The sequence below is a fragment of the Malaclemys terrapin genome, chromosome 8 (genome assembly GCF_027887155.1).
Source record: "Malaclemys terrapin pileata isolate rMalTer1 chromosome 8, rMalTer1.hap1, whole genome shotgun sequence".
NCBI classification, from domain to species: domain Eukaryota; kingdom Metazoa; phylum Chordata; order Testudines; family Emydidae; genus Malaclemys; species Malaclemys terrapin.
This window is the reverse complement of record NC_071512.1, coordinates 79,089,190-79,110,504: the sequence shown is the minus strand read 5'-3', so window position 1 is coordinate 79,110,504 and position 21,315 is coordinate 79,089,190. Positions and strand designations below refer to the sequence as shown.

The 21,315-nt window shown below is 43.1% G+C and overlaps 1 protein-coding gene across 8 annotated transcripts in view; it reads right to left on the bottom strand.

The window, feature by feature from the left end:
- Window positions 1–19,370, bottom strand: part of KYAT3 (kynurenine aminotransferase 3) — a 36,832-nt gene extending 17,462 nt beyond the window's left edge. The window contains exons 1-5 of one of the 8 annotated variants that reach the window (XM_054038726.1): window positions 19,263–19,367; window positions 13,179–13,217; window positions 12,288–12,388; window positions 4,893–4,951; window positions 3,152–3,296 (exon numbers count right to left, since the gene is read on the bottom strand). In XM_054038726.1, the coding sequence (XP_053894701.1) occupies window positions 3,152–3,296; window positions 4,893–4,951; window positions 12,288–12,388; window positions 13,179–13,209 (336 nt within the window). In that variant the 5' untranslated portion in view covers window positions 13,210–13,217; window positions 19,263–19,367. Of the gene's footprint in view, window positions 1–3,151; window positions 3,297–4,892; window positions 4,952–5,184; window positions 5,204–12,287; window positions 12,389–13,178; window positions 13,306–19,183 lie in introns of those variants that run through there. The other 7 variants (XM_054038724.1, XM_054038728.1, XM_054038727.1 and 4 more) reach the window with 7 other exon arrangements.
- Window positions 19,371–21,315: the final 1,945 nt, after the last annotated feature.

Below are 21,315 nucleotides of genomic sequence, written 5' to 3'. Positions count from 1 at the left end.
AGCAGAAAACTAGAAACTGCTAGATGCCAGAGTCTCTCTGGGGCACGTAGGCCTCGTATACAACCTTTGACTTTGCTTTGTTCCCTGTAACTAATTTACTCTCCTATTGGAATCTGAGGCCAGGCTGAGGTAGGAAGTAACCTACGGAAGAAGCGAAAGTCTGAATAGACATACCTTAGCAACTTATTGCAGGGTCCCTGGACTGGAACCCACAGGGAAGGGTGGGCCTACTTCCCCTACTGACCCTCTGAGGATGGTGGTGTGGAGATTCCTGAAGACAAGGGCTGGAAGGCCAATACAGCGAAGTCGCATCATACGCGCATTTAACTTACGCGAATTCAACTATACACGCTCGGCAAGAAAAATAACAATTTAAATACAGTTGTGCGGGAGATTCCGCCCACCATTTCACTCAATGAGAGTATGCCCCAGAGTGAGCGGGAGATGGGAGACATGAATCTGCTGTTCCCTCAGTCAGTCTCGGTTCCTGCATGCCTCTCATAGTGTGAGCATCTCACTGCGCTGAGTGTGATTCTAGTGTTTAAAGATACGTATTTTTCGTACAACATGGCCCCTAAACGCAAGCCAACTACTTCATCTGGTGCTCAACCAAAGAAACAGCGATCTGTTCCAACGCTGGAGGAAAAACTGTCTGTGTTAGACTTATTGAGAGACGGTATGTTGGTCTCCAACGTGTCGCGTAAATATGGCTGCAACAAATCTAGCATCCGTGCCATCAAGATTCGAGAGAGAGAAATTCGTCAAGCCGTGGCATCAAGTGCTCCTGTAACTACTAAGGTGATGAACCAGGTGCGTGATAAGACTTTAGTGAAGATTGAAAAGGCATTACATTTATGGCTGGAAGACATGAACTGTAAACGTGTGCCTATCAATGGCAACACGTTGCGAAAAAAGGCTTTTAGCCTCTATGCGCTGTTCAAACCTCCCGCCGAAGAGGGACAGCCTTCTGACGAGAAGGAATTCAAAGCCAGCCAAAGTTGGCTTAACGGTTTAAGGAACCGTTTCAACTTCAAAAACATGCAGACTACTGGTGAAGCTGCATCTGCCAAGGAAGAGGCAGCAAAAGCCTATCCCGAACAATTAAAGAAAATCATAGAAGAAAAGGGCTATCTTCCGGAACAAGTTTTTAATGCTGATGAGACTGGGCTCTTCTGGAAAAAAATGCCCAACCGCACTTACACTTTGAAATCAGAAAGACAAGCCCCTGGTTTCAAAGCAGCTAAAGACCATGTGACTGTGTTGTTTTGTGGCAATGCGGCTGGGCATTTAATAAAGCCAGGCTTGCTATACAGGGCTGCCAATCTCCTGCCTGTGTTCTGGCAATCAAATAAAAAGGCTTGGGTGACAGCAGCATTATTTCTGGATTGGTTCCACAAGTGTTTCATTCCAGAGGTCAAGCGGTACCTCGAAGAGAAAGGACTTGACTTTAAAGTGTTGCTGATGGAGACAATGCTCCTGGCCACCCTGAAGCACTCCGGTTTATGCATAACAACATTGAAGTAGTCTTTCTCCCCCCTCCCCGCCCCCAAATACCACCTCCATCCTCCAGTCTCTCCACAAAGGCGTGATTTGCTGTTTCAAGGCCAGGTACACGAGGCTTACGTTCTCATGGATATGTAGCGCTATGGATGCTGATCCCAATCTTAATGTGATGGAGTGTTTGAAGTCCTTCAACATTGCCAATTGCATCACTTATATTAAACAGGCAATGGATGCAATCAAGCCTGAAACAGTCAATGCATGTTGGTGAAACCTATGGAAAGAACGTGTGAATGATTTTAAGGGTTTCCCAACCATTGACAAAGAAGTGAAACGCATTGTTCAGGTGACCAGGCAAGTGGGTGGTGATGGCTTCGTCGACATCCTTGAGGAAGAAATTGAAGAATTAATTGAGGGCCATAGGGAAACATTGACTAACGAAGAGTTAGAGGAACTGATAAAATAGTCTACAGAAGACGAAGATGAGGACAACGAACAGGAAGAGCCAGCAAGCTATAATCTTCATAAATTTGCTGAAGCGTTCCAAGCAGCAAAACACTTGAATGATTTAATTTCTGAATATGATCCCTCTATGGAACAAAGCCTCAAAAATCACACATAATATTACGAATGATTTGAGAGCGTATAAAGAAATGTTTGAGCAGCTCAAGAGACAACAGCGACAGTTGCCAATCACCATGTTTTTCAAGAAAAAACAACCAGCAGCAAATGAGCCTACGCAATCAACTTCTCAAGTTGAACCAGAGCCAACCACTTCGTCTACGACTCACTCTCCGTCACCTCCGTCTCCTGGATCGACATCAAGCCCTGACGACCCCCCAATAGTGTTGTAAGAGGAAGAGGAAGACTAATCATCGGAGTGTGTACAACGACCATCTTCATCGTCTCATCATTCATCATCATCGCATCACCATTGTCGTAGTCATCGTATCACCACTATCGTCGTCATAGACTAGCAAGAATATCCAGGATGAATGGTGAGTGGTTAGGTTTACTGTTTTCCTTTTTTATTCTTTCATTCTTCCATCTCTCTCTCTCTCTCTCTCTCTCTCTCATGTAATTAAAAATTATAAAATTATATTTTGCATATGTACTCTTTATTATATGCTGTACATTACTGTATACATTATACATATTACTGAACAGAGTTGTATACACAAAACCATGTACAGTATACTGTACTTTATGGGCGATTTAAGGAATTTTCACGGGTAATTTTGATTATACTCTATTTTTGCCTTAAGCACTGACTTTAGAATCTAACCCCTGCATAAGATGCGACTCCCCTGTAAACGTGAAGTTGGACTGAAGACCTGGCATGAAGCTACTGGACTAGTGTTGTACTGGAATTGGATTCCCTGGAAGGGGCGAGACCACAAGTGACCTGGCCAGAGGTTTGGCAGGGTACACATGCTGCACTATAAGATAAAGATATGAGTGAAGGACTCTGCTTTAAATAAACCTACATTGGGGATGTTGATCCGCAGCTGGTAAGCTCTATTACAGAAACCCACGCTTGGGAGGAGGAAGAGGAGCCAAGATGAAAGGGAACAAAGTTATACACCTAACTTAAAACCAAGTCTTAAAGATTCCCATGAAACAAACTTTCCCCAAAGTTCAATGTACTCACAAAGCCACGTGTGTACTGGTTCAGTCTATCAACTGTCGCTGCCTTGGCTAGCTCTTCTTTAACATAGCTAGGAGGGGATATATCTGGAAGGCCTTGACCAAGATTAACAATTGAGGGGTCTGCAGCCACGTTAGTAAATTCAACCCTAGGGAAAAATGTGTGTTAAAAGTTTTACCAAGAAAATTATCCTGCTCATTTGTCATACTTTAAATATAAAAGCAATGGGCTGAATCCACAGTGGGCCAAATGGCTTCTAGCAAAGGAAAAACCACTAGAGGAGAGGATGGGGCAGTGCAAAGCTACTGGGAACCCCAAGCGTGAGCAGAATCATCTGGTGAGATGGTGTCTCCCGAGCGTATCTCCTGAACAGCCTGTATTGCCAGGACTCATATGGGACCCTGGCTGCAAACAAAAACTGACAACCCCCAACGTACTCCCTGAAGGAAGGCAGCAGTGAAACAATACTGCTGGGGTGAATCCCCCCCACTCAGAACATACTGGATCTTCCTGGAGCAGGCAGGTGCAGTTACTAGGGTGAATCTAACCTGACATGTCTAACAAACATTTAAGCCAGCAAGACTCACAGCATTAGCCAGTCCTCTCACTGAGGTCTCAAGTATCAGAGGGGTAGCCGTGTTAGTCTGGATCTGTAAAAGCAGCAAAGAGTCCTGTGGCACCTTATAGACTAACAGACGTATTGGAGCATGAGCTTTCGTAGGTGAATACCCACTTCGTCGGATGCATGTAGTGGCCCACTATATGCATCTGACGAAGTGGGTATTCACCCACGAAAGCTCATGCTCCAATACGTCTGTTAGTCTATAAGGTGCCACAGGACTCTCTGCTGCTTTCACTGAGCTCTGTAAACATTCCTAGTCATACCAGTCTATGGGCCGATTCATACAGTTTGTTAGTTGTTCCATTAAGCCTGCCAAAAGCTAATTATAGAATTTTTCCTCCTTTTATGTGTGCTCTTTCCTTCTGCCCTTCCCTCACCATCCAAATGTTAACCAGATAAAAAATTACAGTTACAGGGTCACAGACACAGCCATCAATAACAGAAATTGCTGCGAAGAGTCTGAGGCAGGATGGTCACTAGCGAGAGGGCACTAAGTGCATTTAAACAATCTGTCCAACCCCTCAGTTAATGTTACAAACTAATGAAATCCCACTAGTTGGCAATGACACACCTGATGCTACTTTGAGACCAATTTAAGCCCTGGATAAAAATATAGTAAAATATATTAGGTTAATTTCTACAGTGACATGTTCAAGATGGTTAAATGAAACCAGTGTAAATTAGCAAAGCTAGGTTGTTCAACAAAACTAATCTATAAATCTGTAGCCCCGTGTTGCCACCATACCTAAGAATCATAGGTGCTGGAACTAGTGGTTTCCATTATATACAGGGTTTACAATTTGGTTCAATAGCTCTCAGCACCCCCAATATACAAATTGTTTCAGCACCCCTGCTGAGAATTACTTTTGTTTTACGTTGGTTCATTCTGCACTTCAGAATTCTAACTTAGTCACAGCTTATGACCTTGTATTGGCTTAATACACATCACCACCACCACATTTGGCCCACTGAATCTATCTTCTAGGTATGCGTGTGGATACAATTCAGCACCAGGGATAACAAGAGTTGTATATCTCTGTGGTGCTGGATAAATAATCAATTTAGAAAAGATAACACACTAGTTGATTTTTAGAATTCTGCATATATTTGAATGTCACTTACCATACATTGACATCAAGCCCTTCGATTCGTTTTGCGTTTTTGTGCTTGAAGGCCATTGTCTACAAGATCAAAATATATAGACAAAGGGGTTTTGTTAAGAATTACAAAGTCTTATATTGTTAGACATTGTAACATTGCATGAGAAACCCTCTCCTATGCCCTTTCAAAGATACCATAACTGAACAAGTTCAATAATATAACATTGCTGATATTACAAAAGCCTTAATGGATCATAATAGCTTGAGTTCAGTCTAACATGAAAATAAACAAAATACCCTACATTATGACTTACCCCTACACAAACTCACTGAAGTCAGGGCAGGGATGGAGGTCACGGCAGAATTTAGTGCAACAGCATTTGCCAGTGACCTACAAATGGGAAAAAAGGGTTTGAACCCTTTTTTAAAAAAGTATATATAAAGATCTGAAGGGCTGAGTGACTTTCCTCCCTTTCCGATTTGAAAATCTGTATTTTCTACACAATTTTCCCTAGAAAAATCTATGGGTGAGTTCAGAACAGGTCGGATTATGACATCAGAAATACCATGGAAATGAAACATGATTCTGTTCTATACAGTTTCTCATACTATGCTCACCTCCAGAGTATTTGAGCACCATTTAGTAGTGCACATCTGTTCTGGTGTTTGGTCATCCTCTTGCCCCCGGAGAGAACTATGTGCAGCGAAGCATCTTTTTCTATCAGTTTGTTTTATTTATTTATAAAAGGGCTGTAGATTAGTCACAGTTAACTCACGTGATTAACTCAAAAAAATTAATCACAATTAATCACACTATTAAACAATAGGATACCAATTGAAATTTATTAAATATTTTGGATGTTTTTCTACATTTTCAAATATATTGATTTCAATTACAACACAGACTACAAAGTGTACAGTGCTCACTTTACATTATTATTTTTATTACAAATATTTGCACTGTAAAAATGAAACAAAAGAAACAGTATTTTTCAGTTGCACCACAGTACTTGTATAACGTGAATCTCTTTATTGTGAAAGTGCAACTTACAAATGTAGATTTTTTTTGTTTCATAATTGCACTCAAAAACAAAACAATGCTATATTTTAGAGCCTACTAGTCCACTCAGTACTACTTCTCATTCAGTCAATTGTTAAGACAAACAAGTTTACATTTTACAGGAGATAATGCTGCCCACTTCTTATTTACAATGTCACCCAAAATTGAGAACAGACATTCTCATGGGACTTTTGTAGCTGGCATTGCGAGGTACCTACCTACCAGATATGCTAAACATTTGTATGCCCTTCATGCTTCAGCCACCATTCCAGAGGATATGCTTCCATGCTGATGATGCTCATTAAAAAAAAATAATGTGTTAATTAAATTTGTGACTGAACTCCTTGGGGGAAAACTGTATGTCCCTGGTTCTATTTTACCCGCATTCTGCCATATATTTCATGTTATAGCCGTCTCGGATGATGACCCAGCACATGTTATTTGTTTTAAGAACACTTTCACTGCGGATTTGACAAAATGCAAAGAAGGTACCAATGTGAGATTTCTAAAGATAGCTACAGCACTCGAACCAAGGTTTAAGAATCTGAAGTGCCTTCCAAAATCTGAGAGGGATGAGGTGTGGAGCATGTTTTCAGAAGTCTTAAAAGAGCAACACTTCGATGCGGAATCTACAGAACCCGAGCCACCAAAAAAGAAAATCAACCTTCCGCTGGTGGCATTTGACTCCGAGGATGAAATGAACATGCATCGATCCGCATTACTTTGGATCATTATCGAACAGAACTCATCATCAGCATGGATGCACATCCTCTGGAATTGTGGTTGAAGCATGAGGGACATATGAATCTTTAGCGAATCTGGCATGTAAATATCTTGTGACACCAGCTACAACAGTGCCATGCGAACACCTGTTCTCACTTTCAGGAGACACTGTGAACAAAAAGCAGGCAGCATTATCTCCTGCAAATGTAAACAAACTTGTTTGTCTGAGCGATTGGCTGAAGAAGAAGTAGGACTGAGTGGACTTGTAGGCTCTGAAGTTTTACATTTTTGTTTTTGAATGCAGTTATTTTTTGTACATAATTCTACATTTGTAAGTTCAACTTCCATGATACATAGATTGTAATACAGTACTTGTATAAGGTGAATTGAAAAAATACTATTTATTTTGTTTTTTACAGTGAAAATATTTGTAATCAAAAATAAAAATAAAGTTAGTATCATACACTTTGTATTCTGTGTTAGAATTGAAATCAATATATTTGAAAACGTGGAAAACATCCAAAATATTTAAATAAATGGTATTCTATTATTAACAGTGTGAGACATCGCAATTACTTTTTTTAATTGCTTGACAGCCCTAATTATATTTTATATAATATATATAGCTATTTGTTTGTTAGAGAAGGCAAGGTCAAAGACATGGACATTGCACTTGGAGCAATTTGCAATAGTCATCAAGATTCATTGAAAGTATTTTTATTCAGACTACTCAAAACTTTTTAACACTTAATCTCAAACACTGGGGAGAAAACGTTTTGTTATAAACACACATGCTCTTGAATTAGGGGCTGAGAAAATTCACATATAATAGACCTCCAAGGATCCTTCCTATAAAACCAGGGATAACCAGACCCGATATTTGTGGTATCTTTAAGGTTTACAAACACAACAACACACACCGAAAGAGAGAGAAAGCAGGAAAAACTCTTCTGGCCTTCTTCATACAGTCTAACAAAGAATAAAAGCGCAAACCCATTCCCCCTGCCCCCCCTTCCCCCCCCCCCCCCCCGCTTTATAGTGCAGACAGTAACTCAATAGAACTCAATAACTGCGTTAAGATCATGCCTGCATAAAGTGTGGGATCAGAAATCAGTGAACCAAAACTTTTGTGTCAGAAACTAGGCCTAACTGGTGGACAAAAATATTGAGGGGATGGGATATTCCACCCATCGTTACCTTTCAAGGTCCTTCAAAAAAGCGACTTAGGGCTGTCAAGCAAGCTTCACCATTATGGCTGCCACCCCCACTGTCTCCTGGAACCCATGACCATCTTCATCCTAATCCCTCCTAACCATGCTGGGCTAGAGAGAGGGAGCCAGATGACATCACCACCTCCAGAAGTTTCAGCTAAATCCTGAACACAACCTGGGATGTAAAACTTCACTCCCCCCACCCCCGCTGTGCTCTTTTCCTTACATACCACATTTCTTTTCTTTCCTATCGCTCTCCCCTTTCTCCTTCTGTCTAATATGAGCCTGGCTTAGTCAGCCGAGACTGCATATTTTGCAACATTGCTGTGAGCCTATGACCAGAGAGGCAGCTAAAAGTAATGCCCGAAGCACCCCAATGCTGGAATGAGCTTGTTGAGTCCCAGAATGGCTAATAAGATGGTGTGCCGTGCCTGTTTTCTCCAGCAGTGAGGTTTGCAAGTGAAAGTCAACTTCAGAGACAAAAGCTACATTTTCTTTGCTATTCTTTTCTCTCCCCCTTTGTTTGTGTCTTATTTTTTCCTCTTAGGAAATGGGATTTGACTTTAATAGCAGCAATAGCAGCTCCAGCCCATCTCAACTAACTTCTTCTTTCCACCCAAAATGACAGTTACTTCAATCTTTGATACCACCTAAGAGATTGTCAAACCACCTCTCCAGGTAAAGGAAAGGGAACAAGGGATTTTGTAAAACAAAAGCCTTATTCAATACTTTACATTTCAAATGCTTTAACTGTTTTTCATTCTTTTTCTGTATCTATAATAAAGTCTTAGAAAGATTTTAATGGTGTGTTTGCCATGGTATTGTACTAAGGAGGCTGAGGTCTTTGTATGCAAAACCCCAAACCTTGTTTAAAACTGTTTAATGTCGGACAGTATCTGGGTTATATTAACACCTTTGGCCCAATTATTCCACCTAATTCAATACTAACAGGCCCCAATCCTGCAAACATACACATGCTTAACATTATTAGTGTAAGTAGCCCCCACTGGTTTTGACTGGACTGTTTGTGCTAGTAAAGTTAAGCCCATGTTGCAAGTGTTTGCAGGATAGGGGCCTATGATGTCAAATCACTTCTTTCACTATAATTTTATTGCACAGGCCAGATTCTAATCTCAGACACATGGCACAAATTTCAACAAAGTTCAGCATACTACAGGTCCCATTTATCCCAACAAGACATCAAATCCTTTTTGGAGAACTTGGCAAGTGAATGTGCCAAGGGACATATCCAAATTGTGGTTAAAAGGGAGTTTGAGTTAGATATGGTCCTTTACCAGAAAACTCTGGCATATGCAGGTGTCTAAAAGAGTACTTAACCTCTGTCCTGATGAGCACAATGCACTCTGAGATTAGTGTTTGGCTATAATACACCCCCCAATAATATGAATATTTTATCAAGCCCTTTTCAAATAAGCACTTCTGGCAGCTTCCCTGTTTTCACATGCTAGACTACTTTTTTTTTTTACTATGTAGAACTGAGAAGTCTAGCGCTGAATCTCTCTAGTTAATCAGAATTCTGTGTGGTCCAGTGGGTAGCTCATTGTATTCACCAACTCTTAAGATCACTTCAATTAGCTAACCACAACTGGCTGATCAACAGCAGGATTGTAATGACTGAATTATAGTAAGTTTAAACAGTACTAAATCTCTCTCTCCTGGCTGAAATCTTACTGAGAACTAAAAGATTCAGCCTTCATATCACAGAACATTGTATGTTCAATTGTTAATAATTAGAGCTTTCTCTCCCTATCTACCTTGATCTTAGCTTTGATTCTGATGTCATAACATGGAATTGATGACCCGGTGTTGGCTATCAAGGGCCTCAGCTCAGTTTTGGATTCTAGCTCTGCTTACTTCAACTTTTAAAAGGCCAAGCAATTAACTGAAATTATTAAAATGAGGTATAATTAAGAGAACAGGGCTTTCTTCCAGGGAGAAGTGTGTCCAGCTGCTAGTGAGAATGCTGAGAATTTCCCTATTTTATATCATATACCACTCTTTCAATTACATGATTGGTTCTACCATCCTTCAAGCTAAGGAATGGAAGTGATTTATTTAAGATGAAGTGCTAGCAGAGTCTTAATCACCTGAAGTGGATCAGTGTTAAGCAACACAAAGTATTCCCCCTTCAAGATCTAAATTCATGGCCTCCAAGCACATCCAGACCCTATTAGCAATGGTTGTTTTAGAAAGGAGATGAATAAGAGGGGACATGACAGAGAAGGTGCTATTTACCTTTTCTTATAATAGAAGTACAAGAAGACACCCAATGAAAGTGAAAGTTTAATATGGATAAAAGGAAGTACTTTTACACATTGCATAATTAACCTGTGGAATTCAATGCCATGAACTATTATTGAAGCCAAGAACTTAACAGGATTCAAAAAAAGGATCTGTACGGACAATGACAACACCTACGCCATTATTAGATAAGATATAAAACACAATGCATATAAAACATCCTGCTCTAGGGCATAAGCCAACTTGGCTTGGACTTTAAGAAACTTCCCCCAAGGGGAGTTTATTCTATAACTGTACACTTTGGGGGTCTTGCACCTATTTCTGAAGTATCTAGTGATGGCCACTGTCTGAGACCAGGATGCTGGACTGATCCAGTAACGTAATTACTATGTTCCATTACACTGTCCCTAGCATCTCCTCCATCATGGTGAAAAACTGCACCTTCTTTTCACAAAGTTACATATAAAATGGTGTCACATGATTCCATAAGCAACTTAAATGAGACTTCAAGAATATATTGTAGACAATACACTTAATCAAGTATAGCTCTCTCTCAAGTACCTGTATAGCTAGCTCCTATTGGCATAGTATCTGAGGACCTGCAACACTCCTGTGAGAAATACTATTATCCCCATTTTATAGATGGGAAATGGAGGCCCAGATCCACAAAGGGACTTAGGCATTGCAACACCTAAGCTTTAGGTACCTACAAAAATCACTAGAACAACAGTGGGATCCACAAAGCCTAGGTTAGGCATCTAGGGTTCCTATACAATCAATGGGGAGAGATACGCACCTAAGAATGTAATCGACAAATGCCAGCATGCTAGATGGGAAGCACATAAGCTAGCCAATGGGAGATGCCTATGAAAGATGTATGTTCTAAGCCCCACCCCTATCAAAAAGTTAGGCGCTTAAGTGCAGGGAAGTACCTATCTCTGCTTGCAGTCCACAGCTGGGAACCTCTCTCCTGAAGTCAGGTGGCTTAGGTGTCTAGGCAGCTCTTGTAAGAAATGCCAGAGGAGAAGGTGGTTGTGGTGGGAGACCTAGGTTCAATTCCCCGCTCCACATGAGGGGGAAAGAAGATCTGAACAGGGGTCTTCTACCTCTAAGGAGAGTACACTAACCACTAGGCTAGACGATATTCAAATGACTGAGCGCTCTCAGTCTCTCTTGTTGAAGGTGTTCCACATTGGAAAGACTGAGATACCCATGTTACAATATCACATAGCCTAGTGATTAGACAACTCTCTTGAGAAGTGGGAAATTCCAGTTCATATCCTCTCTCCCCATCGGGCAAATGGGAGACCTGAACCTGGGATCCCTGCATCCCGAATGAGTGCTCTAATCACCACGAGGGAGGCATCACCATCACCTCTTTGATTTTGAATGGGGCCTGATCTGGTAGGCGTACTCTGAGCATACATATTGGACTGGGGCTGGTCGGCAAATGTCTACCATCCCCTGGTTTGTGGATTGTACTAGGGCTTAAGCAGGAGATGGACATCCAGATACCTAGAGTGAGGCAGCAGTGCACGTGCTCAGAAACAGGTGCCTAGGGAACTTCTACAGTGAAAAATTTAGGGACCAAGTGAGTTTAGACAACTACAGAGTTAGGTGACAGCAATGAATTGCCATGGTCTAAAACTGTGAGTTAAGCACTTAAGTCCCTTTATGGATCTGGGCCAGAGAGACTGACTTACCCAAAGTCAGACACGAAATCTATGGTAAAGCAGGGAACTGAACGCATCTCTTGAGTCCCAGGTTAATGCCCTAACCACAGGACCATCTTTCCTCCCCAGTGTCCACTAATATTGCCTTAAAGAATGAAACAGATATGTAGAACAATAACCATGCTAGTGTGGTTTAACATTTGATTGATTTGAACAATAATTTATTGCAGTTTTCATATTAAATGTCTGGGATTAAGGCAACAAAAAATGGAGAAAACATAATGCTTTGTGGACTTCCTCACAGAACATGGATGAAACTTAAACTGCCTGGCAAAAATTTCATTTTTATCATCGGTTCAGTGAACTAAACCAAGTAGACATCCAATCCAATATATACTTACCAGCAGCATCACAAAATGAGTGCATCTCTAAAATAAATACAGCATGACATACATATAGTGTAATCTACAAACTGATGGAATACATACTGCAGAGGTCGAAAATCTGAAGAATCTTACAGGATAAACTGTCTTCAGTAGCTGTATCCTAATGCCAAGGCAGTTGAGGCTTTGCTGAACAAAAAACATGCCTGCACAATAATTTATAAGATTAAAAAAAAGGTAAGCCTTTATCTAGTACTTACAGATGCAAGACCAGAAATGTGCATTTCCTACACAAAGTTAAGCAATTTTAGAGCCTGAGATTTTTCTTCTCCCAACCCTACCCACACCCACTCTAGTAGCTTATTTCCTTATCATACCTAAATATAGGGGTGAAGCTTTTTAAATAGTGAGTTTGCAAGACATTTTTTAATATAATGTAAAAGGAAGTTTTAATCTATTTGACAGAACTGAATTAAATAATGGTCTCTTCACCAAGACATGGATGAAAATAAAACAAAAACCTAAATCCAAAGTCTATACAGCTAAGGGATTGATAATAGGATATGGAAACTTGTTTCTAGTCCACTACTTCAAATCCACCCAGGTCAGGAGCAACTAAAAATTACCATCATCTGATGGCTCTTCTTTAGCATATTTGAAACAAGTTAGTGGTTGCAGATGGATTTTTTATGAACAAGTGTTCACATAGCAAACAAAAAAGAAAAAAAATTACTATCACAGTTGGTAGTGCCCATCTGAGAAAAAGGCAACTGATTTTAAAGTACTAAGAATCCATCCTTGAAAAAAATCAGTCCCCTTTAAGGTGTGTCAAATTTGGTAAGCCAAAATTGAGACGCCTAAAAAAAAAATAATCACTAGTCAATGTGGAAATCAAGACCTATGTATTATTTAGTTACTTTTATATAAAAGTAACTATCAAGTTTAAACTGGTTTGGCAAACATCAAATTTATCAGAGCATAAAATAATATACTTACAGAAGACATTTTGTAGAGAGTAACAGACCATTCACTGACCTGAAAAAATGAGCCCAGTAAATCATGACCACAAAAAAGAAGGAATAAAAGCTGGTACTACAGGACAGCCACTTTTAGAATGTGTATTTAAGTAAATGTATTGGATGACAATGTCAAAATGATTGTTTTTCTCTAATAACTTCCAATGTAACCTAACTGACCTACTTCAGAACTGTAACGTCACAGCAATATAATTATTAACTTTGTACTGCAAAGCTCAATGATTAGAGAACAGGAAAACTACAGACTGTATATCCAACGGGGGATGGAGAGAGATGTTAAAGGGAATCTGAGAAATAATGTCTTAAAAAAAAATAGAGAGGTAGGCTGCCCATATGTACCTAAACTAGAAAGATTTAGTGGACTACAAATGCAATGGAAACTATGCAAATAAAACTGAAAGGGTCTGATTTAATTCCAGAAGAGCACAGAACTTCAGCATTGAGGACAGATCCTCTGTCAAAGACAAATGATTGTACCTTGTCCTTAAAGTGTGGTTCATACCAAAAAAATATTCTTTTTTTTAAAAGCATCTTGAACTTTCATATGTATTGTTTCAATGACTCCATATCAAATGTGTCCCGTTAAAAGTATACCGATTCCCAACCACCACTATATGCCAGAACTACAAACTTTATCACACTCCTGAGGGCCAAAATAGGTTCTTTCCATCACATGCAGCCATCACCAGTCATAAGAGTTCTGCAGGCCAAATTAGAACCTCACTGACATCTGCGCAGTCTTACTACCTTCAAAAATTTGCAAAGGTGTAGCTGATTGGAACTCAGTAAACAATTCTGTCGATGATCAACAAATAGAAATAGTATCCAGTAGCCTCATCAGCTCTGTGAACTGCTGGGCTAACAGAAAAAACACAACAAAATGTGTTTTTGACACTAAAGTCAGCAGATATGACTGAATATAGAAAAGAAACAGGTCTGCTGAGTTTGATTTGTATCTTCTCTTCCTTTACAGACATTTTTCAGAATAGCATTTAGTCCATGTGATATGATCATTTATAGTAACTGTGAAATCAGCCCAGATTTTGAAGGCCCCTGTATGTATATTTAATTTATTTTATAAATACAACTCTACCTCGATATAACACTGCCTTCGGGAGCCAAAATATCTTATCGCGTTATAGGTGAAACCGCGGTATATCAAACTTGCTTTGATCCCTGGAGCGCGCAGCCCTGCCCCGTCCCCTCTTCCCCCCTCCCCCCGGAGCGCTGCTTTACCGTGTTATACCGAATTCGTGTTATATCGGGTCGCGTTATATCAGGGTAGAGGTGTATATTAGTATAAACACCATGGATAGCATTGATTTTATAAGATTACACAATAGCACTATTTTTCCAACTGCTAGGCATAGACAGCCTTCCTCTAGTTCTCATGCAGCACTGCATCAAACATTTTCAGCAGTTATTCCACACTGAAGCTTGTCTGCTTTGCACTGCTGTTGCTGAGTTAACAGGAACAGAAGCAGAAGATGAGACCAGAACAAAAGAATAAACAAGGACTGAAATCTTGCAAATCCTTATGCACACAAGTAAGTTTTCCCATGAGCGAAGTTACTTGTGCATGTAAGTGATTATTACAACAGGGTCAAAAATGTTGTACACCAAAAAAGAAAGTATGATAAGCACCATAGTGGACAAGCAAGCTGAAGTCTGAGCACAGCAAGAGGTAGCATGCATTATGATGTAGTAGACAGCAGCAGTCCTGGACCCCTGCCGATATTTGACTGCTATCAATAAGAACATCTGGAATTAAAAATTGGGAGACCTTTGTTATCACCATTAAAATACACCGAATTGTGAAAGTTTTATGAAGGGCACAGTGGGGAAAAATTATCAACATTTTGTTGAACAATATCAACAGAGAAAGCCCAGAGTCTCAGCATGCAATAACTACCAAACTGGACTTGTTAGCTAGCCTCTGTTGGTGCCACGTTTTGGTTTATTTGTTCAGATTTAAAGGAGACCATTATTTAGATTGTGCAAGTGTGTTCAGTTTTGAGCCAATCAGAAATATTTGTCTTCTCCCTCTTGTAACACAGATTAACTCCTTCCAAACAGAGTCTTCTCCAGCTGGAAGAGCAAGCGGTTACTTTATAAGTCCATACTCTACTCTCAGGAGAAAAGCAAAGGCAACATGACCTGCTATGTGTTTGCCTCCACATAAACCTACACACTTAGGTCTGTGTTGTACAAGATAGACTGATACATTCTACAGGATCAAGGGGGATTTTTAAATGTTATTTTTAAGGTGAGTTCAGTTCTGGGCTCTGTCACTTTAAACAGTTTGTCAATTAATTTGCTCTGAGTGGGGGATGAAACACTTTATAAAGCCCCAGAATAAACCTTTATTTGACAGGATACTGGGCTTGATGGACCTTTGGTCTGACCCATTATGGCAGGTCTTATGTTCCTATGTTATGTTCTTGCTCGTGAAAATGCAGAGCTTCTTCCAGCTCTAGAACATTAAACTCCATTATTGCAATGTACTACAATTCTAGAGGTGTTCTCAGTCACAGTTATGCTAATTTGAGATGTTCTTTAGAAATAAAAATGTTGGTCTTTATGGGGTGGGGGGGGCGGTGAGGTGTTAAATTATTGTCTCTTAAATTTGTTTTCTCTTTTTGCACTAGGTGGCCAGACTACCTGGGGACGGCTTCCTGTATGGGCAAGAACCAGTGACTGGGAGCCCCAAAGTGTTCAGCAGTGGATGAGAAGATCTGACACTTGGGGCCCAATTTTCACAGAAGCTGAGGACCTCTGGTTGTAATCAAAGGGCGCTTTGGATGTTCCGCGATTCTGAAATTCAAGCCCGTGATGCCTCTAGGCCCTAGAGTGAAGCTACCTGGAAGAGAAAAGAACTAGTGGCTGCTCTTACGGTCTCCTCTTATTGGCAATCCCTAGTGCTGCCCTCTGGTTCTCCTGCTCCCCTATCATTCAAGTAAATGGCCTCTGGTCTTGGTCTCATGCTGCTCCTCAGTTCTCTGCTCAGCATCTGTATCCCACTGCCTGGTACACAACTGAACACCTTTCCTCTCTAACCAAGATCAGATCCCAACCACCCCTACTCTGCACCACCTACCCACAACCTGCTCTCCAGCACCTGACTCCTCCTGGCAAAGTAACCCAGTATCAGACCTAACATCTTCTGCACTATCGCTCAACCTCCTGACCAAACAGGATCTTCAAGGTAGTTCATGTATGGGTCTGTAACCAGGACACGGAGCTATCTAGTGGGAAAAGACAAGGAGTTAGATCAAAATAAAGTTAACTTGTGTGAGGGAGAGGATTTGTTTGTTTTGTTCTTTTAAATAAAAGACCAAAAGCAACACTTCACTTTCCAGCTATCTTTCAATTTTTGTAACAATTCTAATTCCCTTTAAAGTTCATTGTTCTCGAGCTTGAAGAAACTCTCCTGGGCCTTGATCTCACAGAGTTAAGCCTGCATGTAGTTTTATATACTATGAGTAGCCCCATTTCCTTGTGTGCTTTGGTGAGGAAGATGATACTCAAAAATACTAAAAACACCTCAGTCCTCAAAATAATGTATATTTTCAATTTCTGTTGGACTTGCAAATATAGGAGCTTGTCAACATCTCAAACCAGCTTCCTCTCCTGTTTTCAAGTGCTTCAAGGACCAAACCTAAGATTTGTGCCTTCATATGTGGCTGCTATGTCTGGGGCATAGAGGCTTAAGGCAAGGAAAGGGTCTCCTCTGACTGAGTTCACGCCAAGATTTTACTTATACCCTTTATAAAATACAAGATAGGTCAACCCAAGAGATTATATATTGTCAATTATTGCTAGAGTTAACATTAGGGGGGTACGGTCAGGACAGGCAGGCCATTCCCTGGAAGGACACACAAGTCTTCGATGTGCATGAAAGCCCATTTTTATGTTGTCATCCTGGGCAAGATTCATCATTTTTGTTTCCATGTTAGATTCATATTGCATGAGAAGAGAACATAAAATGTACTGTGTGGCATGGAGCTGAGTTGTAATTTTAATTTCCACTCTAGCTTTGGTATTTAGTGGGTTAATATTATATTTATTTTCATGCTTTCACTGATAACTGCCTAATCACTTCTGATTATTTTCATCCTGAAGCATGTAACATTTGCAGCACAGAAATGGAAGGCCCTGTGGCTGCAATCCTGCAATCTGATTGGCATGAGCTAACCCCCTTAAATTCATATGGAATTTCATTGATCTCAATGGGCTACACATGGATGTAACCTTGCAGTATGAGGGCCTAAGTGCTCTCAACATAATTTTTTTTCCCTATGATTTAGCAGAGTAACATGAAGAATTGCAGAAATGCTTTCACAGTGAAATAAAGGCCATATCACTGAGACACACCTGCCTTAGGGTAGGTTTACACTACAAGCTTTGCAGCAGCACTGTGACTACACCACTGTAACAGTAAATCCTGTATATAATGGAAACCACTTCAAGCCAGGGGGTGCTGTAGCATCCCCCACAGCCCTAGTTCCAGCACCTATGCTCATGTAGTTGCTCTATGCTGACAAGTCAATGTAATAAAACCACCTCCATGAGTGGCGGTAGCTATATCAGCAGGAGAAACTCTCCCATCGACATAGCACTGTGCACACTACAACTTATGCTGGCGAAACTTATGTTGTTGTTGGGGGTGAGGGGGTTCCACACCCGAGTGACATAAATTTTGCCGACATAAGAGGTGGTGTAGACATGGCCTAAATCCACCTCCTGGTAGCTAGATGGATGGAAGAATTCTTCCATAGACCTAGCTGCATTTATAGCGGAGGTCAGGTTGACCTAACTATGTCACAAAGGGTGTGACATTTTCCACAGCCCCATTCAATGTAACTAAGGGTACGTCTTCGCTACCCGCCAGATCGGCGGGTAGTAATCGATCTATCAGGGATCGATTTATCGCGTCTCGTCTAGACACGATAAATCAATCCCCGAACGCGCTCCCCGTCGACTCCGGAACTCCACCAGAGCGAGAGGGTGTAGCGGAGTTGACGGGGGAGCCGCAGCCGTCAATCCCGCGCCGTGAGGACCCCAGGTAAATCGATCTAAGGTACTTCGACTTCAGCTACACTATTCACATAGCTGAAGTTGCGTATCTTAGATCGATCCCCCCACCCCAGCGTAGACCAGTCCAAGGTCAGCCTAAGTTGTAGACCCAGTCTGAATCAGCTACAATGCCAGTACCTCCATTTCAGTTTTGTTGGGATGCCCACAAGCCATCAGCTACTCCATAAATGACAGATTTATTTATTTAGGATTGTCGCACATGGTTAGATTTGCAGCCTGATTTTGAGCCTCAACATAGTTTGGTATTTAGAGATCGTTACAGCGATAGAGGCAAAAATCTAGAACCAGCTTTGGAACCATTCTCTGAAGTTTGGGGAGTAGAAGACAGTGGGAAATGTCCCCCAAACAAGCCTGGGAGCTCTCGGGGGCTCTCTAGAGCCCCCACACACACAGACAGACCCCTCCCCTGTAGCCTGGGAGCTCTCTGCTGCCCCCCGTACTCCCTACAACATCCCACCACCCACGTAGGCTGGGGGCTCTCTGCAGCCCCCTCCCCTGTAGCCTGAGGGCTCTCTACAGTCCCCCGTGCTCCCCCTCCCCGTAGCCTGGGGGCTCTCTGGTGCCCCCCCGTGCTCCCCCTCCCCTGTAGCCTGGGGGCTCTCTGCAGTCCCCCGTGCTCCCCCTCCCCGTAGCCTGGGGGCTCTCTGGTGCCCCCCCGTGCTCCCCCTCCCCTGTAGCCTGGGGGCTCTCTGCAGTCATCCCCCTCTACCCCCGCAGTCTGGGGGCTCGCTGTAAGTTCCTCCTCGCGGGCGCAGCCCCCTGCCTACCACTGGCGGCTGCTCGGCTCTGCGGAGTCCGCAGGAGCCCGGGAAATGGCTGGAAGGGAGCGAGGCGCGGGCGGCAGGCCGAGGCCAGCTGTCCCCTTACCCCAGGTCCGCGCGCGGCCTCTCCCAGGCGTAGCATGTGCGGCGGCCCAGCCAGCCTGAGCAGGGGACACGTAACTCACCGTCTCCGCTGCGCCCAGCCCCGGCGCGCCTCACTTGAGAGGGGCGGGGACAGGGAGAGAGGCAAGGCCGGGGCCTCCTTCTCTAGGCGACTGTCTGTGTCCGGGCCGGTTCCCCTCCCCTTTGTGTCCCCGTCACTGCCCCTAAGGACCCACCCCAGCAGAGAAATGCCCCGCCGCACGGCCGGGCGTGCTCCTTCCTCACTCCACGCGCGTGTCCCCCACCCTATAGATCAGTGGTTTTCAAAATTTTTTTTTCTGGTGACCCAGTTGAAGAAAATTGTTGATGCCTGTGACTCAATGGAGCTGGGGATGAGGGGTTTGCGGTGAGGGAGCAGCTCAGGGCTGGGGCAGAGGGTTGGGGTGAGGGCTGTGGGGTGGGGGTGAGGGGTTTGGGGTGCAGGAAGGAGCTCTGGGTTTGGGGAGGCTCAGAGGTGGGGCAGGGGGTTGCGTTGTAGGAAGAGGTCAGGGCTTTGGCTGGGGGTGCAGGCTCTGGGGTGGGGCTGGGGAAGAGGGGTTTGGGGTGCAGAAGGGGCTCTGGGTTTGGGGGGGTCTCAGGGGATTGGGGTACAGGCTTACCTCTGGCAGCTCCCAGTCAGCGGCGGAGCCAGGGTGCAGAGGCAGGCTTCCCACCTGTCCTGGCACTGCAGACCACGCTGCGCCCCGGAAGCAGCCAGCTGCAGGTCCGGCTCCTAGGTAGAGGAACCGCAAGCAGCTCCTTGTGGTTCTCACCCGCAGGTACTGCCTCCCCCCACTCACACACACACACACACACACACACTGCCAGTGCTCAATGTGGGGACTGCACACGGAGCTCTGTGGGGCCCCACCACCTTCTGCCTAGGAGCCGGATCTGCTGGCCACTTCCAGGGTACAGCGCGATGTTGGAACAGGTAGGAACTAGCCTGCCTAAGCTCTGCAGCACCGCTGACAGGACTTTTAACAGCCCAGTTGGTGGTGCTGACCAGAGCCGCCGCGACCCAGTGCCTTCCATTCCACGACCTAATTCTGGTTCACGACCCACGGTTTGAAAACCCCTGCTATAGAGCAACCAGGGCATGTGACTCCCACCCCCCCCAAACAGATGCAGGGACCTCTCTCATCTCCCCTACAACAGGTGTCATGCCCCCACCCATTACAGCAACAAGATGGGGATTAATCCTTCAATCCCTACATGGAACAAGCAGGGTATGTTGCCACCTATCCAGGTTTCCCAGGATCGATTTGTGTGTGTGATTAATATTTTATTAATGTTCATAAAGAATTATTAAAAAATACAAAATGGTAAACAATGTTCAGCTTGTGTGTGGTACCAAATACCATACAGGTTACAGGATAGCACGGTGTTGTAATTGTAAGGGTCCTGACCCAAAAAGGAGTTGCAGAGGTCACAAGGTTATTGTAGCGGGGGTTACGGTACTGCAACCCTTACTTTTTCACTGCTGCTGATGGCGGTGCTGCCTTCAGAGCTGGGCGGCCGGAGAGCAGCGCCTGTTGGCTGGGAGCCCAGCTCTGAAGGCAGAGCTGCCGCCAGCAGCAGCACAGAGGTAAGGATGGCATGGTATGATATTGTCACCCTTACTTCTGCATTGATGCCTGCAGGGCGGGGCCCTCAGTCAGCAGTTGCCACTCTCTGGCCACCCAGCTCTGAAGGCAGCCGTGCAGAATTAAGGGTAGCATGGTATGGTATTGCCAGCCTTACTTCTGTGCTGCTGCTGGCAGGGCGCTGCCTTCAAAGCTGGGCACCCAGCCAACAGCCGTCACTCTCGGGCTGCCCAGTTCTGAAGGCAGCGCAGAAGTAAGGGTGGCAATACTGCGATGCCCCCTAAAATAACCTTGTGACCCTTCTGAAATTCCCTTTTGAGTCAGGACCCCCAATTTGAGAAATGCTGGTCTCCCCCATGAAATCTGTATTGTATAGGGTAAAAGCACACAAAAGACCAGATTTCATGGTCCATGATGTGTTTTTCATGGCTGTGAATTTGGTAGGGCCCTAATCATAAATCCAACTGTACAAGATTTTGAGAGTGGGAAAGTTTATAACTAATTGTCACAA